At 34.1% G+C, this 27,408-nt stretch overlaps 1 protein-coding gene across 4 annotated transcripts in view; it reads left to right on the forward strand.

The window, feature by feature from the left end:
• Pkcdelta (Protein kinase C delta) overlaps positions 1-27,408 on the forward strand; it is a 68,043-nt gene that overhangs the window by 22,462 nt on the left and 18,173 nt on the right. For 2 of the 4 annotated variants that reach the window (XM_089633365.1, XM_089633373.1), the window contains one exon: positions 18,089-18,238. In XM_089633365.1, coding sequence (XP_089489491.1) covers positions 18,089-18,238 — 150 coding nt within the window. Of the gene's footprint in view, positions 1-1,321; positions 5,151-18,088; positions 18,239-27,408 lie in introns of those variants that run through there. The other 2 variants (XM_089633354.1, XM_089633359.1) reach the window with 1 other exon arrangement.

Here is a 27,408-nt window from a genome sequence, read left to right on the forward strand (position 1 = left end):
ATAGAATATAGAAACTATAGAATTAGAATACTATAGAATTTACTTAGCAACTATAGAATTAGAATACTATAGAATTTACCACTATAGAATTTATTTAGCTTTGACGTTGATTTGCTAGTACTTGTACACATATATTGATTATTTCAGAATGTATGTTTACAAGTATTTAGCGTTGACGTTGATTTGCTGATTCTTGTGCACATATATTAATTATTTCAGAATGTATGTGTACAAGTATTTAGCGGTGACGCTGATTTGCTGATTCTTGTACACATACATTAATTATTTCAGAATGTATGTGTACATGTATTTAGCTTTGAGGTTGATTTGCTAAAACTTGTACACATTCAAACATAATAATATTGTATATTTCACTCAGAAAATTCTTTGTGAAAATTTTCAACACGAAAGTTTGCCTCCCTACAGAAAAAAAACCTTTAACATAAAACTTTCTATTTCTAAATTTGAACATTAGATAAGTAAATGAAACGTTTCGGTCACTTAATGTATAAAATTTATAATGCTGCCCTTGAATTTTTGTAATCACAGTTTTCAAGTAAGATTTTCGCGAAGAAATTTTGTTTATTTTTTCGCAACAAAAATTATTGGGACATAAAAGTTTTTTTTGGCAAGGTGTTGTTTCGTAATTAATGTTAGCAAATAGTTTGTATCAATGTTTGCGTTGGCGGCTTAAACTTCATAAATAAGAATGACGCCAAGTTCTCTTCTACGTCAATACGCGGATATAAGAAGAGTGGATTACTTGCTTCTGTTATAAGACCAGAACTATCAAATGGATCAGTTCAAAAGGTTGTGCTTGTTGTTCTTTCTGACCATTCAGGATAACAAGACACCTCTCTTTGAAGTTCGGGAATCTGCTAGTGACAGCATAATGTCAATAGTCAGTAATACATTTAAGTAAACGACGCGACGCGCACATGACATAATATTACAGATTAAAATCGGGTTGTAATGTTTTTCCTGTGGATGATTTAATCTTAGTGTAATGTCCGCTAAGAACTGTGGTTTATTTAGGTAGTGTAGTGAATACCTGACCCAAATCATGGAGAAGATTTTCATAACACCGCTCTAAAATTCAATAAAAGAAAGGTATCCCAACATTCGGGGATTTGTAGGTGTATAGGTACTATAGGCGAAATACGTGGGATATTATAAGAATTGTATAAAACAATCGGTTCCTGGGAAGAAAAGTCCTCAGGGCGCGGGCGGGCGGAGGGGCATCGGGAACTCTGCCAGGAGCGCGGGGGGAGGGGCACGTGAGAGCGAGTGATGCGACTGTTAGTAATTCGTTGGACGTCGCGACGCTCACGACGTGCGCCGTGCACAATGTTAATACGGCACTGTGTCAAAGTCTCGGAGATTTGTTAGACAACAACTGTGATATATTCCGTGATAAAAGCTAGTGTACACGGCTTCAATGCCTCTTTTCTCAGACTTGTCCAGCATGAGCATGTATTATGGTGGTAGTGGTTCTGCGGGGGGCTCCTCCTACAGCAGTCCCTTCCTCGGCTCCGGGGGTAACTACAGCAAGCACTCATCCCTCGGGAACACCTACGGGGGACTCTCCTCTCTCGGGAGTAACTATAGCAGTCTTTCGTCCCTAGCAGGCTACTCCAGGCCGGCCTACACCTCGGGCACCCGCACCCCCTTCGTGCCTAGCAGGAGCCCCTACTCGCCCCTGCTGTCATCCATCAGCGAGAGCCTCAACACGCGCCGCCAGGGTACCACTAGCGCGTATGCTCGTCTCAGCCCCAAGGTACAATCGCATATAAGCCCCAAGTATAAGAGCAGCACTTATCAAAAACCGATTTCTATCAACACCGAAGATATTGATGTATCTTATAATAAATATGGAAGAAATAGAACAAACCTAGGAACTTATTCAGCGCCCTCTAAAGTCTCTCCTAGATCCGCTCAAACCTCCCACACTTCTCAAACTTCTCTATCTTCTCAACCTACTCAAACTTCCCAACCTGCAAAAAGCACTTCGCCTACTCACAATTCTCAACCCGAGAAGCCTTTCCAAGTGGATGAGAATGGATTGGAGAGGGGTCGCAGTACTATCCAGCGGGGGCGCGCCGTAGTGCGTCTGCGCACCGTGCGGCGGAAGGATAAAGATTCTCCGAGAAGCAAATTGACTGAAGAAGACTCAAATGAATCTGATATTTCGACATCTACAGCTGATCAGGTGAAAAAATCCAAATGGCGAGAAAACATGCCAGAAGATATGCTCACTACGGAAAAAAGGCAAAAGAAATCTCCAGGAGAAATGCTCGTCGATAAATTCAAAATTAGGGATAAGAGAGATGAAGAGATTATTCCAGATGGAAAGACCAAATTTGAGAGCAAAGAAAACCCCTCCACATCGTCGATCGCCAATAATTCTGGTTTTGCAACTCCTTCGCAGGTCAAACGTCATTGTTCTTCAAAAAGACAAAGCTTGCGAAATGATATAAATCCTCCGTTAGCAAGTTCTCAAAACGCTTACAATAATGAGACGGAAATCGACAAACTTTCAAAAGATTCTCAACCCTCTTTTTTGGCCGGTAAAGTTGAACTCCGCCAACAAAGAAGGCTCTCCAAGGAAATGCTCGAAGAGCAAGCCTCGTTTTTTGATGCACTCATTAGGGATGAGAATTTAAGCACTAAACTTGTAGAAAATACACAAAGTAAACCGGATATTCATAAATCGTCAGCAGATATAAACAGAATGGGCTCAAAAAAGAAAAAAAAGGAATCTATTGATTTTGATAAAAACGCATGTAATTATTCGCAAATGAAAACGAAATCTGACAACTCTATAGATCAGATGGGGCGAAGAATGGAACATGAAAAGTCTCCAAGTCCTTTATCAAATCGTCGCTCAGGCCAGAAACTGAAACGGTCGACCTCAAATAACATGCTCGGATCAACTCTTGGATCTATAATGGAAATTCCGAAAGAAGCTGTAGACAAGAGGCTCATTTCAATTAACGAAAACCCCGTTCTTACGGCAGAAAACACGGTTCTAAAAAATATTTCCAAACCAAAAATTTCTTCGACGGTAGAGATTACTAATGGAGGGATATATTTGAAAGCGCGAATTGACGATGTTGTCGTTGAACAAGTTAAAAAACCACATGTCCAAAATTTATTACAATATGATGTGGTGCTTGAGGGAACTAAAGACTTCCGCCGTGAATCGAGAAATGATAAACGCGGAATAGATAATTTAGACCTCTATCAACACAATAATCAAAATGATGCAGCTAATATAAGTCCACTTCAGCGAAAACCGTCAAAATACCTAACCGATTATTCAGAGGACGTTGGAAACTTTTGGGAAAAAAATAAAAGAAGAGAAACTGTTTATTATAAGGACAGGAAAAAACGTTTAACAGAGGAAGCGGAAAACAGACGTAAAGCATTATTTTGGGCTCCTGAAGAGGATGTTTTAGAAGTGGCGGAAACAGGCGACGGTGAATCAGCCAATAATATTGTTCAGAATGATAATGCGCAAATAAACGCTGCTAAAAATATATTTGAAGAAGCTTTATCAAATGGAAGTGACAAGTTAAATGAGAAAATATTGGAGATTGGAAAACCGATAGAAAATAACAAAATTCAACCAACAGAAACAGGACTCGCCAAACCCGATAAATGTACAGAAAAAAAATCCTTGGCTCAAATAACAACTAAACCAAAAGAAGAAAGTCAAGATCATAAATTAGTTGTACAAAAAGCGATTGGTAAAAACGAAGAAGCCAGTAAAGTAAATAGTCAAAAGCTTGATTTGCCAACGAAGAAAAATAATATAGAATCTCTCAATACTACTGACACATTGGCGGTAGAACACAAAAGTGTTGTGCCTTTAAATACACTGGAAACAGTCATAGACCAAACACCAAGTGTCGCCAAGTCAGACTGTGCCCAAAGTTGTCTGACGATAGAAATTTTACCGCTCGTAAAAAATACTAAAATTGATGATTTGGTAAAACCTAATTCACCGAAGGAATTAACACATCCAAAAAAAGAAGATTACGTGTCGTTAGAGAAACAGAACCCTGTAAAAATTGATGAAGATAAGAAAATTAACAATGTTCCTAAAAATATTAAAATTACTGATGTAAAATTTGAGGATAACGTTCAACCACAAAAAGTAAGCGATGTTTGCCCGAAAAAAGAAGTTTCGCCTACAAGTAAAAACCCACCACCTATAACAGTTATAAAGAAACCTGAAATAATTCAGAAGGATGGTAAACCTAGCTCTCAGACCGCTGCCACAAAGGTTGCATTGAATAAATCACAGAAAAAAGTTGAGACTGAAAAGCCGTTGCCGGTAATAGCGAAAAAAGCGAGCGGTAAGAAAACCTCTTCTCCTAAAACAAAGCAATTGCAAGAAAATATTGTTCAAGAGAAAGAGGACACCGCTGTGAAACCCGACATGGAGATAATAAATAATAAAAATACTGAACTCCCGGTTGACACTGCAGCATCCTTGGGATCTAGGGGGAAGCATTCGGGGATTAAAGTACCAGCGGAGGTTCCTCCAACAAGTAGTGTTATTAAAACCGAAGATACTGTCCAAAAAACAAATATTGTTCCCAAAGACTCACCCAAAGACAATAAAAAAGATAAAACAGTGCCCGACGTAAATATGTCACCTTCCACTGATGACCTTCCTAGAGGTAATTCAATAGTTACTGTAATCGAAGGTACGAGCATACTGGCTAGTGAGGCGGCACCTCGTACACTCGCAAAAGTAGTGGAAACTACACCAGAACCCGAGCCTCAAACCAGGGAAGAATCGCCTCCTATTCCTCTACCACCATTAGTAAAACGACCTGTTAAAGAAGAAGCTCCCTTGCGGCCAATATTTGCCACCCCCCGACCACTTCGGAAAAGAGTTCCAAAGGTTGTGGTTGAATCGAGCTCCGAAGAGTCTTCCGAAGAAGAATCAGAAGAGAGTTCGAGTGAGGAAGAATCCTCGCGGTCTGATGCTGAAAATGATGATTTTTATGAATGTGAAGTGCAAAATAGTAATAAGAAGAAAAGTGAAAAGAATGTCAGAACTTCCACAAGCTCAAACGATTCCGGATTCGATTCGTACGCGCCATCGTCTCCTGGAGGCATCGTCTGCATCAAGAAAGGTAAACACTGCTTCAATATTCTGTAAATATAAGTATTACCTTTATACGAACCGATTTCATTAAACAAATAATATCTTCGCGATTTATGTGCAATAATATTATACAGGGTTCTAGGAACCAATTTTTTATGAATTATTTTGTAGGAGTAGTTCCTTCATATCTAGGATTAATATCATTTGATGCATTAACATTCGAGTGAAATAATAAAATTAGGAATCAACTTGTAAAATATACGCTTTCTTCATTAATTGTTAAACACATTCCCTAGTCTGTCTCTTAAACTAACAGATGATGTATGCCAAAAATACTGTAAATACGTGTATGTTTTCCTCACAAATCTTAATGTATTATTATTATATCCTACGCGCTGCAAGTTTTTAATATATTAACCACCCACGTAAACGTATACATGCTTAATTGCTGGGAAAGTTATCGACGTTCGGCACTGTTACGTAATTCGTACTATTGAGAGTTTCATTGCAGCAATATTAGTGAAATTGAGTGAAAGCAATATTAGTTGCACAATATAATAGCCCATCCAAATAGTTTGTAAACAAACAAAAAATATTTGCTTTTGTATGGAAAAATTAACTTAGATTTAATTTATTTTTTGTGAAACCGCAAAAGAGTCCCTACTGTTCCCAACCATCGTGAGTCAGTGAAACAATGACATTTGAATATGGAATTTGAACCCCCGACCTCCAGCTTCCTAGTCCAAAGCCTTACTCCTTTGCGCAATAAATTATGTTACTTAGCGTATCGTATATTTTTACGGAAAATAAAATTTCGTTCTATTTTCTTTGGAAAACAGCTAATGAATTCTGCGCAGACCGTTTTTTTAAACCAGCCTGAAATAGTTTTGGCAAGCTCTGTCTGAATACCTTTCTATTATATTTAATTTCTTGTCGATATTGGCTGTCTTAACTCACGCCTCTTCCTAGTTTTCTTATCGTGTTTCTTGCGAAACGAAGAAATTGCTACGTTAATTTTTCATTTGTTCTAGAATACGCACCTAATAAAAAAAAGTAAACGTGGCATTTTTCAGGCAAAGCATAATGAATATATAAAATAAAAAGTTAAAAAATCATTTTGATGGGCTTAAATTTAAATTTCAAACGATTCATTCACGTTGGAACAAAAATTTTGCCGCATTTACGTAAATTAAAATTTCGATAAAAAAACGGTTTTTGCGCGATGTATAAAACCATTTAAAAAAATTATTAAATCACGAAAAAATTGTCAAAGTTGCTTATAAAATCAAGAGAAATCGGATTACTTAACGGCCTATATTTCAATAGAAAATAAATAAAATAGCTGACATCTGTAATAGATTTGGTATACCATTTTATCATTTTGGTTGTGTATTTTGGCCTCAAATTCAAAAATATTTTTTTTAAAGAAAAAGTCCGCGCAAAACGAGAAAGCTCTATGTTGTCTTTCGGCGGTTACCGCATTTCTTGTCCCAATTAACCCAAGTATATCCTCGTTATACTTCAGTATACCTAACCTAATAATACTCCTTCTCTAAATAAGCTAATCTCCTCGACAGAGTTAAAATTATAATCACTCGGGTGTTACTTACACTACACCGCAAACCGCCCATGTGCTGATAGTTAAACAGATAAATAACTGAACACTCTTTACACAAACAAATAACAATTGGTGTCGAGATGAATTGTTCATGAGAATAACGATTAATTAACGATTTAGAATTAAGTGTTAAGAGGAGAGATTAGTACTAGGCGAGAAAGAAATATAAAATAGAAAGGTCAGACGGAACGTCGGTTTCCCGACAAATGGATACAAAACGTTGATATATTAATTGGCCCAGTATTGCGTCGCACAAAAAAACTCTTGTTTTGAAAGCAATTTCGTGGATATAAGTACATAGGTAAATAAAACTTTGTTATGGTGCTGGTTTTGAGTGTGTATGCATAACCAATCATGTTTTTTACGTGAATTTGCTATTGTGCGTCCGTTTTATTATTATTTTTTCAAAGAATATCTTAGAAAATTTTTTCCTTTCTGAAAGTAAGGAGGAGAACCTTATTAAATATTGTATATTATGTATATGAGGAGTTGAAAATGCTCTAGAGCGGTGGCCCGGCAAGACAAGGGTCCTGGGTTCGAGTACTAAATGTGACCGCATCCTTTTCTGATTTTTCTGTTTCAGATTTTCGTTTAGAAATCGCTAAAATTGTCTTCAATAATTAAATATTACAATTTGAGGTTTTACTCAATAAAGTTATTCTAAAAAATAAATATTGAAGAAATGTTATCGAAAAGTGACAATCTTTTACACCAAAATTAAATTTAATATTTTTTTTACAAAGATAATAACATCTTTTTACTTTTGGGGCAAACTTTTCGTCATCAGTTCAATATTTATTGGAATTCTATCTGAGTGCTTTTTATGTATTTCGCGTCAGCAAAAACTAAGTTGAATCCAGCGTAAAAAAACCTCTGAAACCAGGATTAAATTAGTTATGATTATTTTCAGGATGGACGCTCACGGTGTTAGACATCACAATTTGACAGTTTTTGAGACTGTCTTTAAATCTCACCATAATTTTTTGGAAAATTCTACTCACAATATCGAATTACTATTTGATAATTGTACAAATATTTCAATAACAGATTACGCTATAAGTTCAACGCGTTTTATACCTTATAACTTCATATTGCTCGCCATACAATCTCATACAGACATGTCACACCTAAAAAGATGATGTGTTTTATGTGTTATCTGCTAGCCAGGCTATTGAAAATTCCTACCTACGGCAGGAGAAGGGGTCAGAAAAAATTACGGAGCACCGTAATTACGCGGTTGTCATCTGTCAAAGTGACAGATCCCATACAATGAGCAGTAGTCCCCTTAATTGATCCCTCTCCCGAGGAAGATTATAGCGTAATGTGTCACCCCAAAATATAATACGTACATGCCACGCCCAAATTATGCGCGAAAAATTTAGCGTAATGTGTCTAAGGCCTAACAGTTATGTTTGGTTTTATTAATAAATAATATTTTAATAAAAAAACTATAGATTTCAAAGTGATTTCTATATTAGTCGAAACAGCTAGGGACCCTAACAGATCTTTATTTTAACTGTTTGTGAAATGAAGCCGAGTTTTTACATTGCAAATGTGGAAGATGGCAGTGTTGATGCTATTTGATGGATCTTACAAACATAACTTTACGGAGTCGCAGGGAACATTCATAAATGAAGAGTGATCGAAAAACTTTTTTCTTCTAATTACATTGTATAATATTTTATTAAAACTGGGAAATCAGTATATTTTTAGTATTCCTTTTTTCTATTAATAATATTTAAAGTCATAGGTACATGTTTGGACTGCCAAAGTTGCCGTCTATTAGTTGTTATACGTGACATACGTCGATTAGTTGTTGTATTTGAAATACGTCTATTAGTTGTTCTACTTGAAATACGTCTATTAGTTGTTATACTTGACATACGTCTATTAGTTGTTAAACTTGACATACGTCTATTAGTTGTTGTACTTGAAATACGTCTATTAGTTGTTCTACTTGAAATACGTCTATTAGTTGTTATACTTGACATACGTCTATTAGTTGTTAAACTTGACATACGTCTATTAATTGTTGTACTTGAAATACGTCTATTAGTTGTTATACTTGACATACGTCTATTAGTTGTTGTACTAGAAATACGTCTATTAGTTGTTATACTTGACATACGTCTATAAGTTGTTATACTTGGCATTCGTCTATTAGTTGTTGTACTAGAAATACGTCTATTAGTTGTTATACTTGGCATTCGTCTATTAGTTATTATACTTGACATGCATCTATTAGTTGTAATACTTGACATATTATTTATGTGAAAGAAAACATGAAAATACTTTAGCATTATCTTTTTTCGGGAAAAAATGAAATAATTAAAAACTTTAATTTTAAAACTATCTATGCAGTGCGTGGCACCCCGTAATTAGGAATTTCCTTAAACAGCTGTGGTAGTTTAAATTGCGTAGAATTTTTTGTCTTTAAAAATACCCGAAGAAATACTGATTGCTTAGAAATTAAATTAGACAAAATATTTTTTTTGTGTACATAGAGTAACGGAATTTTATTTTATTTGGTTTTACGCCTAGCTGGACTTTTACACTGAAATTTGAATTTAATTTTAAATTTTACATTCAAACTTGAAAACTCTATCTACATTACAGTCGACATAAGAAATACATTTTTTCCACACATTACATTTTTTGTTATAGTAGATCGCTGTCAAGGAGTTGACGGGGATACAATCTGCTGTCGTAGTTTTTGCAAATCTTCTCAAGTTATTTTGAAATCCCAATTTCTTTTGAATTGATGATATCCGGTATTGGTAGGAAAGTCTACCAGCCTCAAAGGCCAGCCCTGCCAAGAATCTATTTACGCACGAGCTGACGCGTCTAAATAATGCACCTTCGGGTACAAACTTTTATCTCGAATCACCGAGTCCCTTCATCCGACAGCTCGTAAATCTGTAGGTCAAGTACACCCAGTCGACACGTCCCAGTGCCTAGTCGACTGTAACCGTCCATTGATAAAAATATTTTTCAACACGTAGCTTTAAAATAATCGTCATTGCGGATTGTCAGATGTTTTTTTTACTATCATGGCGAATGGATTATTCTTTTGTATTAGTAGTCGAGTTTTGGTGTTAAGCCGTGTTTTATTTATTTAACGCCCAGAGGGCTTTTACAGGTTGGTGGTACAATTTTGATGACAGACAATTTTAAAATATGAGAAAAAAATAATAAAAATAAAATTAAATTGAAAAATAATATATGCAAGAAACAAAAATAAAAAGAACAAGAACATAAATTAAAAAAATACAGCGATTTGACTGGTTTACAACAATACAACTTCCATTTAGGAATAGTGTTGAAATAAATCTTTTACGTGATCCACAAAATTCGCAAAGTTAATATTAAATATATCGACATCACCTAAGAATTGGTTTCCCATAGTGTGAAACCGTTGTATTGGGAAAAAATATTATTGTGTTAAAGACATTTTTTTATTTATGTGAATACCGCACAAGAGTCCCAACTGCTTCCAACCGTCTGGAATTATGAGGTTAAGTTTAAGGTATTTTATGAGGCTGATGGTAGTAGGGGGAGAGTGGGAGATGTGGAAGAGGAAGGTTAGGAAGTGCAGGATATTCTGATCTGACTACGAAACACGGCTAAAACTAATTCAAGCAACGTTTCGGTTCTGGATGGTGGTCTTTCACCAGGGTGATACTGAAAGTATCTACTACTCTGAAACGTGCCGCAAATTAAATACACTTAGGACGGGTTATTTCACAGAATTTGAACAAATGTTCCGTGAAGGTTCTACTCAAGTTCTTTTATTGTTTCAGTTTTGTGAAACAACCAGCCAATAGTGTTATTATAGCAGAACTTGAAAAGAACCTTCACAGAACTTGAAAATCAACTTTAAAATTAGATGAACTGTTCAAATTCTGAGAAACAACCCATCCTTAGTATATTATTTGAAATGAATAAATTGTGAAATAAATCAAACAAATTAAAAGTAATGACATATCCACGGAAGCCCTCCTCACCTACGAGTAACTATTTTTCTTGGGCCAACGTTTTAGACAGCTTTTTAGCGTCCATCATCTGAGAGTTACTTTGGATAAGAGCCTGAATTATCGACAACACATGCAAACAGTGAACAAAAAACCAGGAAATAGCTCAACTTAGTCAAAAGCTAGTATTAACTAGCTGGGGATGCGACACCAACACCCTAAGAACGGCATCCATTGCACTGGTTTTCTCAACAGCTGAATACTGTGCTCCCAGTGTGGGCTAGAAGCGCTCACACTTTCATGGTCGATTTTCAACTTAATGCCACAATGTGAACCAACAGCAGGACAGTGATCTATACCTCTCACTTGGCTTCCCGTACTTGCAAACATAACTCCGCCAAATACAGGCGAGATATTGCAACACTGAGGGGATTACAAGAAAGCGCTGCAAAAAAAACACTTAATTTGCACAATAATGTCGTTTCTCATTCTGCATGCCGCTTGAAGTCCCGAAAAACTTTCTTGATGGAAGGAGAGGGGCTAATCCGAATACCTCTAATTCCTGAGGTTAGGTGGAAAATTGAGTGGCAATCGGAGAGACAGCCTGGATTCTCACTGACTCTAGTCCGCCATCAATAGGATAAGATTCTCCAACTACCGCTGTGCCCATATGATACACAGGTGGGGCCTTAAAGAGTCAGCGATATGTGAAAGCGGTGCGGTGCCAACCACCAAATATATGGTCAAAACATGCCCGCTGAATTCATTCCCCAGCGGGATTGATGGAGATTGGACTGGCTCACTAACCTAGATATTCCCCTCTGATCCCCCCACCATACGAAAGAAGAAGACGCGTCCACCATCAGGCCAGATGGCATCTGCAAAACCATCCATAATATTGAATACGATAAACAATTTACCAGAATTTATAATTTTTTTTATAAACCTACTTAATATATAAATATTATCGTCTATACGATAACCTACAAATTTTTCAATCTTTGATGGCTCAAAGGGCAAGTAGGGCACGTTCAATACTTCATGACAAGAAACATATATGGATTACTCTGATATCTGTTCGTTTTGTGTTTACTGATAATCAGAATATTTTCGCTTTTATTCACTATATATTATCTAAGAAAATGCACGTGCATGAACACGTATGATTGGATATATTAGGAATTTACTAAAAGTTTGTCAGAAAACGGCCTACAATCCCGTTTTTAACTGGAAGAGATTCTTAATAAATTAGCAGTAGGTACTCATTTTTCTCCATGTACCTACTTCTGTTTAAATAGACAAACACGTAAAATATTTTTTAGTTTGTCAGGGAAAGCTTATTATTACAACGAATGCGAACAAAAAATACTGAAAAAAAGACAAAGTTAATTCTGTATTTTTATTTATTTTATTTTACGCCTAGAGAGCTCGACATGCACGTGGACTCTTCTGTAGGCCTTTTTAAGATGTCCACTTCCTTAGTACGTTATTTTGATGTATCTCATAAGGTTTAGCCAGCGTTAACAATGTAAGCGCGAGATTTTTTTTGGCCTGATTAAAAAATTTTGCCTTTTCTCTACTTTCTTAAACATAATATACATGTATTATATATATAAATCTTCCAAAATTCTCTAAATGTTAGTGAAAACTCTACCAAAATTGCATAGTTTAGAAGAACTAAGCGCACAGACAGACGCAGATAGCGACTTCGTTTTATACTATTTATTATCGGTAATATGTAATAACTTTAAATGCAAAATAATTTTGAACATGAGAAAGAAATAATAAAAATAAAACTACAATAGATAAAAAATACATACATGAAATAAAAATACAATTAACTTTATTTTTTTAAAAGTACACCGAACACGTATTTTAATTTTTAATTTATTTATTGTACATTTGATGCAGAAAAAATATAATTTACTGCTGTTCTGATAAATTTTTTGTTCATAAAATTTCAAACGCCATTGATGATTTTCGAGATGCCTCCGTGTAGAAATAGGCCAACGAATTAGTTTGTTCACCTACTCGCCTACATTATGAGTAGTGCGTTATTTTCAAAATGTAAAAAAAATAATTTATTGGTCGTATGATGGATTTATTTCGAAAATAAATAATTCCGCCTCACTCATTTGGCTGTACCCTGAGTCAACCTTCCACTCGCAGTGCACTCGCAGTCACTTCAGGGTGAACTTGACCCGAATATGCACTGCCAATTTGAATGGCTGATCTAAATCTTTTTAAAATTCACTCATTGAAGAATCCCCTCTGCTCGTTCCGGCTATACGAGCAAGAGTCGCCTTCTGCCGTGACGACAAATAACTAATAAAAATAAATCATTTCGGAGAAAAAATCTATGTTTGAAATATACATCTTATCTGGCAGGATGAAAAAGGATAATAGCGTACAATGTCTATCATCAAGGAATTTGCCTTATCGTCTGTCCTGATAAGGGATACCGCAATGCTGGCAGGAACGTTGGCTATAAGAGGAGGAAGCTCAGCACGATATATATATATATATATATATCGTGCTGAGCTTCCTCCTATATGACTCGATATAATATCCCAAAAATCAATCACGATTATACGTTGATCGTGAAAATCTCAAATCATATCAGTCGCTATTGTTTGTCCCGTATTTTCAATTCGAAAAAAGTTGGTGAGGCAACGTTCACAAATTTCTATTATTTTACTGTGTTACAATGTTTATCATCATGATTTTGCATTTTGAACAGTTTTATGTACATTTTGATCCCGTTGTTATTCACTTTTTTTGACTTTGAAAAAGAAGCTGGAAGCTTTTAAACTCTCAATGTGAACAGAGCTTCACTTGAAAGCTCCTGTCAAATTCCTTGTAAAATCTTCAGATTCGTAAAAATTGCGTCGTACAAAAAGAATGAGTCACAAAATTACTTTTATGTTCTTTAAAAAAAGTTCACAGACTTCACTCATTAGCATTGCTATCTAATGAGTGTATCAGGCCCAAACGGTCATGAGCCAAGACGACTTAACAATATGTCGATTGTGTTTCAAAGTGAAGATGTGACGACGACACATATTATATTTTCTGGTGTTGCGTATTCGATACTTAGCATTAATGTCGTAAATCACCCAAGTTGGCACTGAAGTATTACCTATGCGGTAGAAGCAGCCCCGTGTTACCGATTAATCTGCTGGAAGATCTGTTCCTTGCTTTACTCAAAATGCGACATGATTTATTTGATTTAAAGGATTTTTTGGGTGTTATTCAAATTTGCGACTGCGTACGTAATGTTTGGATTGAGTTTTGAGTAAACGTAGATTATTCTCTAGTACGCTCTCGTAGAGTCACTACGATAGATATATCATTTATGATTGTTTTAAAAAACTAAGATCCTTGAGATGATTGAATCGCTAAATGACGCTTTCCGAAGTTGTGTTATTATATTTTTTAACACTTTATAATGTATTATTAAACTAGGAACTATCTAAAATAATAATTTCTAAAATTTAGAAATGTATTCCCACGACGAAATCAATGCGCTAACTTCAGGCTAGTCCCAATGCCTAACTACCACAAATTTGTTGGAAATTAGAAGATATATGTTCGATTGTAGGTTACCTAGTGTGTGAATGAGATTTGCGGGATTTTTTTAAGAGGTATTGAATTGAACTAATACCAACATTTCATTTCATATTATTTGGTATTCGGTTGGTCGGTGGGTTTGGCTTTAGCTCGCTTCTCTGGGTAGAGCGGGGAAATGTCGCAGTTTCGGCCCCGGGCCACTGTTCTGGGCAAGCCTGTGGGGCGGGCGAGTGGGCGTGCTGATGGATGGCAGTGCGTGTGACTGATTTGGCGACTGACTAACCCCTCTAATAGACGGCCATCGGTAAAGTTTAAGGTGAGATCAGGTAGGAAACTAACTTCACATGCCAAATGCCTCGAGCGCCGCATTCTAAATTCTAACCAGGGGTTATAGAACGCATTTGAGATTAGGCGCAACTAGATGAGCGGCAGCGATAAAAAAAATCAGCAATCTCACGACAGCTTTAATGAATCATTTAAAAAAACATATTTCACGGAAAATAAATCAATGTAGCACTTAACGCACGACCACCTCTCTGTGGTATAACTGCACATTATAAAGTATTTTTACGATTTTCTCTATCATAACATCTGTCATATTGAAAAATGTGAGGTTAAAATTGATAGTTGTAAAAATAAAATTTCTCGGAAAAAAGGTTTGAAACTTTCATTTTCTCTTATTTTTTTAAATCAAAAAAATTAAAGTTTCACTAGATTCTTTTAATTTGTGGACAAGTTGAATTGTGCAACATGGATTATCATGTTTTTATATGACGAAAGAGGATCTAAAACGTTATGAAGTGACATATTAACACAAAACAACTTTACTCTATACATATCATAGGTTTTTATGGGGTACTCCATCTCAATAAGAACTCTCACACTAAAGATTGTTCAATTAAATATTTATATATATGTAATATTTTATATCTAGATTATTTTGTATTTTTTATTAAGCCCTGATTGGTTTACAAAATATATATAATAATACTGCTACCCGACTCAGAACAGATATAGTCTAGTTAGTCGGGTAGCGCACATGATTTGTAAATAACCATTGATGTCAATTAAAGTCCGGGATACCGGCAAATAAAAAAAAATAAAATGATGTAGTAATATATTATTATACACTAAGTGATTTTTTTATCTTTCCATTATATTCCATGATCACAGATTTAAATTTTTTTTATCTTAGTTTATTTAGGAAACATACAGTTTTACAAAAAAAAATTGAACATAAAATATAGAACATGATTTAAACAAGTTAAGTTCCATTTATAATATTTATAAAAGCTAGAAATTAATTAAAAGTAATAAAGTACATAGTGTGTGTGAAAAATGATTAAAAAGAGAATACGAAACAATACAGAAGTAATATTTTTAACTTAGGTACACAGTAAGGTTAATTTGATTTTAAACGATTTAAGGGTACAAAGGCATTATAAGATTTGCAGATACGCCCGAGCAAGGAGTTTTGTGCGTATTTCGATTTGAAATGTTGTATATAAAATAAGGTATTTGATCTGGTATTGCGTTCAGGACAATGAAATGCAATCCTTTCTAACAGGGCTGGGGAGTCAATAAGGCAGTTCATAATTTTTTACAGAAACAGTACGTCAAAATTTTTTCTTCGTTTGTAAAGAGTAATAGGATTACATTGTTGATTTTCAAAACGATACGACAGGTGTTTCAAGAATTTTGTTTGAATATTTTCAATTCGGTTAATATAAGTTTGGCATTGTGGATTCCAAATGACAGATGCAAATTCGAGATGAGATCTTACGTATGCCATATAAAGTAGTTCAAGTGTAAAAGGTTTATTGAATGGTTTTGTGATTCGTAGAATGAAGCCCATTCAGCCCCACAGATCTTTGATCTTCTTGAGAGTAAATTACTAGGGTTTCAAAGGAAAACATATTTTGAAGTGGTACAAACACATTTCCCTGGGTTAAATTATGAGCTAAGGTTAGGTTAGGTTAGGTTAGGTTGGGTTAGGTTATGATGACAATAAAAGTAATCGCAACAAGGCAGCATCACTAATCTTTGATCTTGAGAGGAAACTCGAATAATGTTATTTTTGTAACAATGCAACAAAAATCTTAAGCGGTACAAAAACATCCCTAACTAAAATATTTACATAATTTATTTCTGTAAAATAATACTCCCTCCCTAAACACGAGTTATTCTCAATTAGAGAGGTATTAATTAAAAGCTTGAAAAATATATTATATATTTACACGTATGCAGATCATTTGAAATAACATACTGTTGTAAACCGTCATTGGACGGTTGGTATATACACTTTGCTGTTACTGTGTAATTTTCATAATGTTAATCCTCTGTCTGCTGTACACTTATTGATGATGTTACTTACTTCCATCAGTATATATTATTTTTTATAACTCTGTTAATAAAAAAATATAAGCTCTAGCAAGATTAACTTAAGAATTATATAATATTTAAAAAAAAAACAGCAAAATTACGCCATTTAAAGCTCGGGAGATTAACGTTTGAATGAAAATAATACCGTAGACATCCGATTTAAAAGACGTGCCCTAACATGAAATCTGGGGATTAAACCAAGTGACCATATTTTTGGCACCAGGAGGGTTCGAGAATGCTTTGAATAAACTACAATATTAGTCTTACATTGACCGCCGAAAAGCGCACATTAAAATATAAATACCCTGCGCAGGAAAGAAAAGTTCGCTAAACTAAGGCAAAGCTTGCAGCGTAGCCCATTGTAGGACTTTTCTGGGCATGATCTGTGAATGTTCGTTTTTAAACGAATCGAATCGAAAAATGAGAGAGGTAGGTAAATTATGACACAATTGTAAAAGTCTCTAATTTTGGAAAAAAGTCCGATATTTTTTTTTTATTATTATTTATTGAGTTAGTTTATACATTTGAATATAAACTAATATAAACAAGATCATATTTCATTTTGTAATTTTACATATTTTTACAATAAATATAACATTTCTTTTTAAATACATTCATTCTTCCTTCATTCTTCAGACTTTCAGGCATTTCATCATACATTTTTAGTCCTTTGTACATTAGGCAGTTCTGTGATTTTGTTTTTTTCATATGTGGCAATCTAATCCTATTTACATTTCTGGTTTCGTAATTATGAACATCTCTATTAAAAACAATTTCATCCTTAAAATATTTTGGCATATTGTTATCCGATTTGGGATTTGCAGTTAAGTTTTTTTACGCAGTCAGCGATTTGCGCTCCATAGTAAAAAGGACTATCAATTCGTAAGTAGATTTTAATTTCGAGGACTGAATAGTGATATTACGATGCGAGTTACCCGAATACTATCAGATTCATTTATAGACAAATCACAGAGAGGGAGACGGTCACGCCGCCTCCCGCTCTCCGCGCTACTTGGTTTGTTTCCCTTTCCCTGATTGGCTGCTCTGTCAATTTGAATGTCTACCGATAAAACACTCGTTTTTAAGTGATACAGAAATGTTTTATTTTCTTTCTAAAAGATCTAAAGAAGATAAAAACGTTTAATATACTTATGACAAGGCAGTAAAATACACGATTTAAGTAGTACACACATTTTTCTAGCGAAGTGAATTTCAGGACAAATAAAATAGTACGACGGTAGTGAAACATGTTTTTATGCAATAAAGATACGACAGTTTTTTTTATTTAAAGTTGTAATAATCAAATAAAATTGTAACATGGCAACAAAAAGATTTCCACAATATCTCGGCTGATTATGATCAATGCGAGGCGATGAAATGACCGTCTCCAGTGATACTGGACTGATGGTTGGTATGTCTGTGCAGAGTGCGATGTGAACTGTCACAAGAAGTGCGAGCAGCTCACAGCCAACCTGTGCGGGGTGAACCAGAAGCTGGTGGCCGAGGCCCTCGCCTCCTTGCGCCCTCGGCCCAGGGAGGACCTTCACAGCCCCTCAACCGTCAACCCCTTTCAGAGTATGTCAACAACTACCTTACACCTTTATTGCTACTGATCCTGCAAGTGATATCTATACTCAACCTCCTTTTATAGATTGCACTTTTTCTGGAAATATTGAAGTATTTCGGTAGGTACTTAGGTACTTGAGTTGTGATATACTCAACTTCACTTTACAAACTGTATTTTTTCTAGGTTTAACTATTACGGTACCTAGTTACTGTAGTAGCAATTAATGGAGTAAATATGTAGTTATATTAATTTTTTTTAGTGTCTTCCAAAATATGTTTTAATGGATGCAAACATTGATATGGCCACCGCAAATGAACAATCCAAAAAGCTACCAAAATATGTATGCTCAAGTAATGTTATTTATAGAGACTAATTTATTAAAGTATAATTTCTTACAATGTCATTTATAAAAACTTTAAAAAGACGACGAAAAAGTCCAGGATGTTAAGATGTTAATTTTAATATAATTATTAATATTTAGGAAAAAAACCCTTTTTGCAAGTTATGCTTGAAAGTATTAAGATGAATTATTTGTTTGCGCCCGTACACACGCAATATGAATATGAATAAATAGTTTTGTCTGTATACAAACTCAATTATTTTAAGAAAGGTATGCAAATACAACATTGTATCGGTGATTCAATCCAATATTGTATTTGTATGCCTTTCTTGAACTAATTGAGTTTTTATACAGACAAAACTATTTATTCGTATTCATATTGCGTTCGTACTGGCGCAAAAAAATAATTCATTTTAATATTATCATAACTTGCAAAGAGTGTGTTTCCTAAAATAATTCAATTAGCGCCATCTATGAAAGAGCAGCTTCTGAATTCGTTTAAACTTAGAACAAAATTTTAATGATGCCTAGACCAAAACTTCATAAAATTTGTTCTCCTGTAAAAATGTGACAATTATTGATAGAACCTATTGCATTCCTAGTAAGTAAGTATCTAGGTATATATTTTTTTGTAAATATTATTAAGTTTACGTTCGGTCATCAATCGAAAACGTCGTTTGCTAAGTTGATGCTTATTTACTGTGATTCCGTTCAATCGCGCTTTTTTTTATTTGCACACTCTGTTCCTTCACGGACTATTGAAGAGGACTATTTTTATCTTGACAATATGTACACCGTAGTTCACGCTCATCATTCATGAAAATTTAAGGAAAACATGCTAAAAAAAACCAACCGTTCCGACCCAAAGAAAAAACAGCGTGCTAACTTTTCATTTGTATCCTGTCAATAAAATTTCACATAAAGATCAAGTAAATAGTAAAAAAGGGATTTTTTCGACAAAAAATACCTTTTATTTTACCGTCATAGCACTCTGAAGTTCGCAGTTGTAATAATGTATCAAGGTACTCATTAAGCAAAACTGTGTTTTGCTATGTTGATTTTTATTTATCAAAATTTGGTTCAAGACTGAATGCTGCAGAAATGAGATCCCTGAGGCGTATTTGTGGTAAAACCATGTATGAGAAATGTGTAGGTCCGCAAAGAATGCAAGGCTGGTGTAAGCGTAATGAGTAAGATTAAGAAAGGGACCCTTAGATGGTTTGGGCATGTAGAGCGAATGAACGAAGAAAGGAGTGTACGGGGAATATATGACGCAAATGTGAATGGTAGAAGAAGTCAGGGGTGCCCGAGGAAGACATGGCACGATCAAGTGAATCAGATACTCGTGATACAGATACGAGTCGGGCCATGTCAAATGTCAGAATAATAGAAGAGTATCTATGAGACAATGAATGAATGTGAATGAGAAGAGGAGTGTGTGCCTGCACCGAGTTGTTTGGCAGTCCGTCATCTCTGCCTAAACTGCGGGGAAACGGCGTGATGGTTAGTTAGTTAGTTCATTATTAATTTTAATGTTAACTGGAAAGATACTGTTTTGCTTTACAGAACATAAACGTATTTTCTTAGACTCATCATCGTTCATAATGGTGAAATATAATAAAGTAATCACCCCTAAAGCATCTATCAACAAGTATCTACTACCTTCCTACCATTCCTGATCGTAATGATTGGAAAAGTTTATTAGTTATTAGCGTCAACCTACATCATATTTATAAAGCTTTCCAAAATGTGGTCTGCCATGCGGAAATGTTTCTAGGAGAAGATTTATTATTCCGAGACTCCCGTACCAAAATAGCAGCGACGTGCTGAGGGGTCTCATTCCAACAATTCTCTTCTTCTGCCTCCTACCTGGCCATTTCCATGATTGATGTTTGGACCTCCAATTTCATCCGTGCATAAACATTATTCAGAAAATCAACAAAGAAAATTGGTTTTCTTTTATAGATTTCCCAGGAAAACTATCAAAGGCTGTTGTATTTCAGAAATCCTCGGTATCAAGAAACCGTGCAAAAAAATCAAATCAAATCTTTTAGTGTTTTTGTTCATTGGAAAATTGCCATAAATATCACGTACATCACCGTTCCCAACTAATTTATTGGTCTAAAATCTAATTTACGAGATGGAATAGGTTTATTTTAATACGTTTTTATGGGTATTGCCAGCTATATACCAGTTCCCAGAGTAAAAATAATCGTAACGCGTTAGACAGGTGACAGACATATGAAATGAAACAGCCAAAAGTTTGAATCATAGATTGACTTAGCATGTAATTGCTTTAATTATCTTTATTGAGCATCTTCGAAACATCATTAATACAAAATATGTATTATTACTTAATAACCAGATACAATGTATTCATTAAGGTAGTTATATTAACAATTTGCTTTTTGTAAAATTAAAGACGTTACATCGTTTTAAATCGCTATAAAATTGCCGACTGGGTGATTTGCTTGAAGCTATTTATCAGAGCACAAGTCAGCATTTGTAGTTGCTGTGTTTTATTTTAGTGAAAAAAAATACTATATACAATACAATATAACTAATAGTTTACTTTTATGAGAAGGTGTTTTAAATTTAAAAACAACCAAAAATTAACTTAACTTTTCATTTTTCTATTGGCCATAAAACAAAGTTAATCAGTTAAACTTTATGATTTTTATTTCGGGATTGTTTTAGGTGTCAAAAAACACACGTTTTACTCTTTTATCGTTGAAGTTTTGCTACATAACATTTAGAGTGTTCGTCCTGACAAATCGCCATTTTTTGCTGAAATTATGTATTAATTAGTAGAAAGGTATAAATATCACGTGAAGAAAGCATAATGAATAGTGTGACAGTAGCGGCTCCAATGATTCTGCAGTGGAGCAGTGGCAAAACTATTTGCGTCCTCACAACATTAGGTTAGCCCAACCCAATACCGACACCAACACCCAACAGCTAACATCGATACCAACACCAACACCCAACAGCTAACACCAGCCACCGGCATCTAACAAGCGGCAACTAGACTAGGAGCTAGGAATGCTAATGATAGTCCCTCTCTCTCTCTCTCTTCTCCTCAATTCTGTTTGCCTGGTACCCGCATACCTAGATTACCCAAATATCGTCAACATTTACACAAATACAATTTCAGTCTCAAAGTACATACATTTTTTTTAATACTGATTGTTTTAAAATCATGTCTATTTTAAATTTGCGCGTGACCAATGAAATGTATTTTCTACACCCACTTTCCATTTTGCGGTCAGCTCTGCTTCACTTAGTTATTACCTGTACAAACCAGATTGAACTAGATACATCCCATTTTGATAACATTTAAAATTTAAAAAAAAAACAACCCTCAATAAACTAAATTTTTAAAAGGCACAACACGATGATATTTTAAATTTGATTTTATCGTTTGCGTAATCCTTTGACAAAAGTAATATGCGTAATTATGTATATAAATCTCCATACAGATAAATTTAGGTACCTAGAGAGATGAAAATGTGTGAAAAAAAAACATGTTTTCTTTTACGTAATGAAAATTAATTCTTGAATGAAAAAAAGCTATTTTAATAAAGTTGGGAAAGTGGTGATATATCTTTGTCAAATGAGAAATTTTCACACGATTCCCAATGATGTTGAAAAATTAATTATTTTATGAAAAAGAAAATGTTTTTCCGTATTATTTTTTTAAATATTTAATACGATAATGTTTTTATTACTTAATACAATAGTATTTAAAAAAAATGTGAATTAATTATTACCATGTTCATAGTGTATCAAAGTTTAAAAAATCGTAATGGGTGTTCATCACCATAGTGATACTTTTTCAAGTAATAAAATGATGTACTTTAAATAATAATAGTATATTTAAGAAAAAGCAAAATAATTTTAAAAAATCACAAATGATTTCCTGATGTACTCATTTAAATAAAAGAAATTATTTTTCAGAATTTTATTGTATTGCTCTCACAACAAGATTTTAGGTATAACGCCTGTCCAATTAAACGAACTTTCTGAAATAACCGCAAATAATTTAGAATAATCATGAAATTGGTAAGTTTTTTTAGATTCTCACGGCTTCAACGTCGGCTAAAGAAGGAGTTAGCGCAACACGGCATAACACCCCAAAAACAAACAACAAAAATAATCATGAAATTGTTTTTTTTTTCTTTATTTGACACCGTTTCCTCTAATCTTGTATTTAGATGGGTCAATCTGCTTTTTCTGGAATAGTTCGTAAAATGAGTTGAGGCCAGTTCCACGGAGTACTCTGATGTCAGAGGCTGAAATACGAGTTCCATTTCCGTGTGTATTTACCGCACTTTACCGAACATCCCGGCATCTAGTCGAGAATAACCGGCGAGTTAAGAATAACCGCTGATGTACTCTTGAACTACATATTTTTTGCAAAGACCACCTATTTATCAAACGGAATAATTGCAATTTTCATGCTCTTAATATTTTTATTTAATAAAATATAATTTTGAATGTGATGTAGTACATAATATTGTAAAATTCACAAATACTAGTTAATTAATTCTTATAGCGATGACTTAGAGTTAAAATATTGTATCTCCAATATAGGTAGAAAATGAGTTAAGTACTGAAATGTACCAAAGGTAAATTATATTTTTATGGGTCAAATATTGCATCTCCTAAACCTACCGTCCCAAAGATGTAAACACATTAAAATGTGTTGTAAATCCTCCAAGCAATGTTTTTGTACAGATGTTGTATCTCCTCAACGATTATATTTATATTTATACTAAACGAAAGTCTATGCCAAAATATTGCATTTACATAAGATACAGATACTGCAACTTGTAACTAAAAACTTGTTTGCAAACCTTCAAATTCAGTTTTCTCAATAAAATGATTTTTTTTTTTTTTTTTACAGTATTACCGCACAAGAGTCCCAACTGCTCCCGTCTGGAGCCAGTGAGACTATGGCATCCCCAATTGGGGTATGTTGTGAGGCTGAGGGTATTGGGGAGGGGAGGGAGATGGGGAAGAGGAAGGTGGGGAAGTACCTGGCTATTCAGATCTGGTCACCAAACACGGCTAACGCCATTTCAAGCAACGTTTCAATTCTGAATGGTGGTCTTACACCAGGGCGATACTGAGAGTATCTTCCACTCTGGAACGTGCCGCAAATATACTATATATTATTTTTAATTAATTAATTGTGAAATAACACAAATTAATCAAATAAAATTTATTTGCGCACGCCGGGTTCGAACCCGCGACCTTCGGATCTGTAGTCAAAAGCGTATACCACTAGACCACGCCGGCCGTCGATATGATACAATATTTTCAGTATAATACTTTACTAGTAAATTAATTTATGCCACCGTTTTTACAATATTAAGTGGTGTCATAGTCAGCACAGTTGATCGTGGTCCGATTCTCGGCTGCGCTAATTTTTTTTTTTTTTTTTTCCAGTATTTTATCACATGTCTGCGCTAGTAAAACATGAGGGATAATCCTTGAAATACCTACGTGTAGTTAATTTATATTATTTAATATATTGAATACCAGATAAACATATAGGGAAACAGATTAAGCACCATTTTTTTTCCTTTCGAAAATTTGTAATGCAATTAAATTTGAAAATACACAGGTACGGTTTTCCACCCTTACCTTTGCAGTTGGAAAATATTTTAAGTAAATAATTTATTTTAAATACTATTATTTACAGATTTATTTTAATTCTCAATATAGGTACGCGATCCATTTTTGCAGCTGTGGTCCATTTTTTTTCACCTCTATTCTGATAAATGTTGAATTTTTTACCAGTTTGACGTTAAATTATGACGTTACGTGCGTTTCGTAAGCACGTCATTTTTTACTTCTGTGTAAATATCTTGACGAAAAAAAATTAATATTGCCGATGATTTATGATTTTTTTTAATAAATACTATAAATCTTCTGATGGGTATCTGCGAACTTTCAAATAAAATTCGCATTAAATATTGGACACACGGAAACAGATTGAATGATTTTTCATCCCGTCAGTTTGAATATAAATTACACCAACTCCTTTTTTCCAAATATATTTTGATAAACATTATGAATTATCACTTTGAAAAAAATAATCTGGTTAGTGTTTTCAAAACATCTGGAAACGTAATAACTGATCTCTCTTTTGTAAACGTACGTGTTTTATAGTATATTAGCGCAGTCCTATGAAAAATACGAAATATAATTTTTAATTTTTTTTTATTAATATAGCAAAATAAATAAATTAAAATAGTATAAATTAAGTAAATTGCACATGTATAACCAACCATAAAACTGTTGATTTCCCTAAAATAAATATTTCCTCCAACTAAATAAATAATAGTTATGTACATGTGAATTTCAGAATATTCAGAATGTTAAATGAATTAATTTTTGATTGTTACATACAAACAACCTACATTATATTGGATATTAATATACTAGATAATATAATATAATATAGACAGTAAATAAATATCAACAAATGGCAATACGACCAACGCCATAATATTATAGTAATATAGTCAACCCCAACAGAGAACCCATAATGAGTCCTCGACGATGTTTTTCATACTGAATTCTTCTATAATTGTTCCCTGTCTCACTTGTCTCGCATTGAAACGACTAAGACAGAAAAATCTCAATGTGTCGTACGATTCCATTCAAATACCTTTATAAATTTAAGAACGTACGTTATTTCTGAATCGTATTTTTTATCGTGTTGAATATGGGCTCGATTATTTGTGAATGGTCACTGTTGCATCATTGCTAACCAAATCAAGCTGTAACATGCTGTGTGATTTCTGCGGATCCTAATGCGTTGTACTGATGATATGTATAAATAAAATAATAAATAACATGTTACCAAAATGCTTCTCAAATAAAATTATATCCGAGAAAGACATTAACAGACATAAGCTACCATAAAAAGGACAAAGCAAACACACAAAATAGTTTACTATACAAAGGAATTCAATTTTATAATGAAAACATAAAGTCTGCACCAATTGACAGATTTAAGCTGAACTGTATGAGCCATATTAAACAAAATAAAGTGTATTGATGTATGTATTTATTAATAATTTAGACATTTGTAAACTTGGATGGCTAAAATAAAATCAATAAATAAAGCAAAAACACTGTACTAAAAAAATGTAGGTGAATAATATATTTGATAAAAAAAGTCAAATGTACAAAACGACACATTGGGAAAGAAACGAAAAGTAAAAATCAAGAGTTATGAAGCTTTTCGATTATCTAGGGAATAATATTAATTCCTTGACACTGTTTACTGTATTCTAGCCGGAGAGGACACACGAGTATGTGGGTATCAGGAACACTCTTAAATATGATGTACGAATGAATCGGTCTTGGCCTATTACCAACTTGCACAACGCAACACAAAAATCTGCTTCAAGGTATTTTTGGCAGTTACACCTGTAAACTTTAAGATACAGCTATTTCGCAGATGGACAATAAACCTGGGGAAGCAGGGATCAGGGTTGACGATATACTGTTATATTATTGCAGACTCAACTTCATTTTATTTTAGGTATTTCTGGCACTTACACCTGTAAACTTTAAGATACGGCTATTTCGCAGATGGATAATAAACCTGGTGAAGTAGGGATCAGGGTTGACGATATATTGTTATATTATTACAGACTACTTCATATTATTTTAGGTATTTCTGGCACTTACCCCTGTAAATTTTAAGATACGGCTATTTCGCAGATGGATAATAAACCTGGTGAAGCAGGGATCAGGGTTGACGATATATTGTTATATTATTGCAGACTTAACTTCTTATTATTTTAGGTATTTCTGGCACTTACACCTGTAAACTTTAAGATACGGATATTTCGCAGATTTACAATGAGCCTGGCAAAGCAGGGATCAGGGCTGATGATATATTGTTACTTTATCGCAAACACAACTTCATATTATTTTCGGTATATCTGGCACTTGCACCTGTAAACTTTAAGATACGGTATTTCGCCAATGAACAATAAACCTGGCGAAGTAGGGCACAGGATTGACGATAATATATTGTTAAATTATTGCAGACTCAAGATCATATTATTCGCCACATTTGATTTGGCATTAATTGCGCTCGGTAAACAAATAGCTTTCACGAGCAATTAGCTGATAATATTTATCCTATTAATAATTCTATTTATATTCAAGATTATAACGTAATATAAAAGTATCTTGCTGTCGTCAAAATGAATTACAGTAAAAATAGCTTTATTGGAGAACAATTTAATACACTTTTCAGTGAATATTTTTCTTTTGCTCTTAGGCCCAGTTGTTTCACAAAAATTCATATGTGACAAAAGCGTCAGATAGCCAATCAGTGTCATTTTGTTTTTTTTTTGACAGTTCCCGTTAAGCCCTTGCATACCTAATATCTACGATTTATAACAAATTTCTCTTGACTCTTTAAGTTTTTAAGTACCAAAATAAAATTACTTCTAAAGATAATATCTATACATTGGTTATGCCGAAACGTTAATTATATAAAATTCCCTCGATTTAAAAAAAAAATAAAGTAAGCTCCAAAAATTATTAAAAATACGTTTTGTTATGTTATAGGCATGAAAAAAATCACAGTGTATCTTTAAATGCAACTAAATCATTTGGATTTTTGCTCTATTTCAAACGAGTTGTGTTTTATTAAATCTTTTCACCATTTTCGCATAATTATTATCGTCTTTTAATATTAGCGCGCTCCCACTAACATTCGTATTTGTATATCTCCCTTTCAAGCCATCTTTGAACGCTTACTACGGGGCCTTAAGATTCCGTAATTCTTCAAGGGGTCAAAGC

Source organism: Hesperophylax consimilis, chromosome 1, assembly GCF_061612785.1.
Source record: "Hesperophylax consimilis isolate HC1 chromosome 1, BYU_Hcon_1.0, whole genome shotgun sequence".
In the NCBI taxonomy this organism is placed as follows: domain Eukaryota; kingdom Metazoa; phylum Arthropoda; class Insecta; order Trichoptera; family Limnephilidae; genus Hesperophylax; species Hesperophylax consimilis.